Source organism: Gavialis gangeticus, unplaced genomic scaffold, assembly GCF_001723915.1.
Source record: "Gavialis gangeticus isolate Ggan-Ray unplaced genomic scaffold, GavGan_comp1, whole genome shotgun sequence".
In the NCBI taxonomy this organism is placed as follows: Eukaryota; Metazoa; Chordata; order Crocodylia; family Gavialidae; genus Gavialis; species Gavialis gangeticus.
The window spans coordinates 29,426,388-29,429,584 of NW_017729001.1; the positions used below are offsets into that span (position 1 = coordinate 29,426,388).

Genomic DNA, 3,197 nt, shown 5'->3' on the forward strand with positions numbered 1-3,197 from the left:
CCCCAGGTCTCCGGACCCCGTGTGCCCTAGCCACGGGGGAAGCCGGCGTTTCTGGCCGGGGAGCTCCATGCACGTGGAGACCTTTGGAGCGGGTGTCCGTCCCCGCAGATAGATGGTGGGACACGATCCCCAAGGGCCGTGCACCTGGCCTGGGCTCCTCCGCAGCATGGGAGCTTTCTATATCTTGCTCTAGAAGCAACAGAGGAGCCGCTCGGTCCTTGCTACGAGGCTGGGAGGATTCATCACCACCGAATTTTTTTGGCCAAGGACACGCGTGGCGTCCTTGTGACTGATGGGATCCTTGTGGGTGAAGCCATTTGGTTTCTTCGCCTCATCCCACCCCACCCCGGTCTTTTGTTCCCCGCTTCCTGCAGCCCGATCCTCTCTCTGGCGGAGTCGCTCCCCCAAACGTAGGCAGCTAAGGCTGGGCCGTCAGCCTCGTGTAGCTCAGCCTGGCCAGCAGCGCTTGCCCGATGAGAAGCGGGCTCGAGATGCCTGTGGTGACGCAGGCCCCTTCACCCTGGAGAGCAGAGCTCCTATTGTAGCCTGATTTGGAAAGGAGAGGGGGTGGGCTTGGTCTCCGCCTGGCCGCGAGGTGGGTGTAGCATGCCCCGGTTGCAGCGAGCGCTGGAAGGATGCTGCGAGATCGTGGGACGCGCTGCCAGGAGACCCCACGGGTCCCCATCGGGACTCATGATTCGGTTTGGTTCAATGTCTGCTGCAGAAATCCAATGGCAGGGATGGACGAGCCACACAGCCGGCCTATTTTGGAGCAGCTCTCCAGGTTTTGTGTGCCAGGACGCTTGCCCGGGGCACAGAGGACCTGCTAGTCCCTGCTCTGTAGGGTGCGACGGTCTCCCTCCTCTCTTCCCCTTCCTGTCTCAACAAATATGTTTTGCTGTAACTGCCACGGTTCAGTCATCTTGGCCAGGAAGAGATCCCTGGGCAAACGTCCCGAGTCGCTCATCGTGTTCTCCAAAAATAATTTTGGGGAACGAGAGTGAGTGATTGAAATCAAAGCTATTTAAACAACTAGGTTGCATCACAGCATATAAACCACCCGGCTGGACATCTTGATGCAATTGTAATCTGTGTTTTGCATCTGTGAGTCTTAGTTATTTTCCTAAAGAAAGATTGAACTGTATCGTCTTGGTGGTTCTTTTGGGTAACGAAGGGGATGCGCAATATCTATGTGTTTGTTTGCACAATTACACTGTTTAACACACATTTAAGACTTAAGGTTTGCTTAGTTTTCAGTTTTAAAAGTGGTATCTCATTTATGGGATAATTTCCGTTTTTTCCCCCTCTTTTGATTGTCCCCAGGTGTATTCAGATGGAGCCTAGAAGTCGACTTAAAAAACACAAGAACAAATGCTTTAACTTGCTTTTGTTAGGTAAGTGAGACTGTGTTTTAATAGTTGCATACATACAACGGGCAAAAAAAATAATTTTGCAAAACATGTACCGCATTTAAAAGTAATTTATTCCATGAAGGAAGTGTTATCAGTAGGGAGAGACTGGAACGTAATGTTTTGGGTCATCGTGTCCTTCAAGATTTTCAAACTAGTAGAGATCACCCGTTCACGTTTCACTTTTATTTACAACTTGAAAAAGGAAAACGAGCTTTCTTGCCTTTTTGACCTCCCATCGGTTTCTCGGTGCTGAACGGGCTACTTGTTGAACTGAACTAGATGAAAAAACATATTCTTCCTGCACCTGCAGAGTAGGTCAGGCCTCTCAGAAATGCAATTTAAGCACTTCAACAAACTCTGGTTCCGGATGAGCCAGCGACCGCTGCTACTTCAGCGTTCAGAGTTTCTTGCAACTTCGGTAGCCAATGTGCACTGCTTTGAATATTATTTTTAAAAAAATGAATGATTATGGGCCTTACCACTGGGGTCTTACCACCGGTTGCCATCATTTCAAAATTAATTTGAAATAAGTTAGTTTTAGAAAGCAAAACGTTTTTAAACAATACTTCGTTTCCTTTTAAGCTAATTCTTTGCCATCCAGGTGCACATCCCTCCTTTCCCTGCATTCGACCGTCTGTCCTAACAAGGAGCCCGCAGCGTGCTTGGCTTAGCCTGAATGCTTGAGAGAGCAGAGAAGGCAATTGGGACTCGTAGTAGAGATGAGATCTTGTATTAGACCAAGATTTTTGCAAAAAAAAAAAAAATTTCTTTAATTGCAAGCTGGATCCCCGAGAGAGAGGAGGACATAGCCGCAGGGTCTCCACGGGGTGCAGCTGTGAGGCACCCCCGCCCATTGCGGCTGGCCCGGGTGAGATGCGACAAGGAGCTCCTGGGCGTCTCCACTGCGGCAGTGATTCGATCTCTTCTTTAGCACCAGCACCCACGTGGAGCCTCAGAGCCGGCGTGGCCTTTGTGCAGGGTGTTTCTAAGCTGGGGTGCCACGTGCATCCTTGCAGAAAGGGGCAAAATCAATGTTTCCTCTGTGCTCCAGGTTGGAGCTGCTGAGTTTCTCTCCCCCCTCCGCCCCCACGACCTTGCTCAGTACCTGCTTGCCTGTGCACCAGCTCAGCCTTGGGTGGGGCCCGGGGCTGAGCGGCCCCAGCCATTGTGGTTTGCTTCATCCTGCACACGCTCAGGGTGGAGCTCCAGGTCTTGCTCAACCCTTCGAGCAAAGGCACCCGGCGGCTCTGACACCCCGGCACGCACTGACTCACGCCTTCCTTCCCCACCCACCGCGGCATGGGACGAGAGAGCTCGGGGCAGGGTTTGCTGTGCCCCGCGCGTACAGGGTGGGCACGGTCCAGAGCGATGCGGACGGGGCATGAGGGCTAAGCAGCTCTCCAGGCCCACTTCCACCCCCATGACTTTGGTGCCCGAATGCTTTCAGGCTGAGTGTTGCACTGCCTTGACCGCCGGGCTCCCGTCCCCGACCCAAGCCTTCGTTCAGGCCTGGTCCTCGCGGGCGTCGGGGTGCCGACTGCATGGCCTGCGCTGGATGCCTTGATCAGCATCTCTGGCATCCCTGCAGCTTTTTCGGTTGACAGTCCTGACCAAACGGGCCACGAATCCGCTCGGTTTTTCCCTCCTAGGCTACAGGGACATCAGTCTGGTCTCTCTGTTTTCTCCTTCTAGGGTACATGGCTCTAATGGGCATCTCTGTCCTGCTGGGGCTTTCCAGCCTGGAGGCAGGTGATTATCGGCTGGCAGATCGTCTGAGCAACGACC

General features: G+C 53.0%; 1 protein-coding gene across 2 annotated transcripts in view; it reads left to right on the top strand.

Moving 5' to 3' along the window:
* The window catches only part of SELPLG (selectin P ligand), a 15,883-nt gene that overhangs the window by 5,877 nt on the left and 6,809 nt on the right, over positions 1-3,197 (top strand). Inside the window, exons 2-3 of one of the 2 annotated variants that reach the window (XM_019507203.1) lie at positions 1,324-1,394; positions 3,105-3,161. In XM_019507203.1, coding sequence (XP_019362748.1) covers positions 1,334-1,394; positions 3,105-3,161 — 118 coding nt within the window. In that variant the 5' untranslated portion in view covers positions 1,324-1,333. The remainder of the gene's footprint in view (positions 1-1,323; positions 1,395-3,104; positions 3,162-3,197) is intronic. The other variant, XM_019507204.1, reaches the window with a different exon arrangement.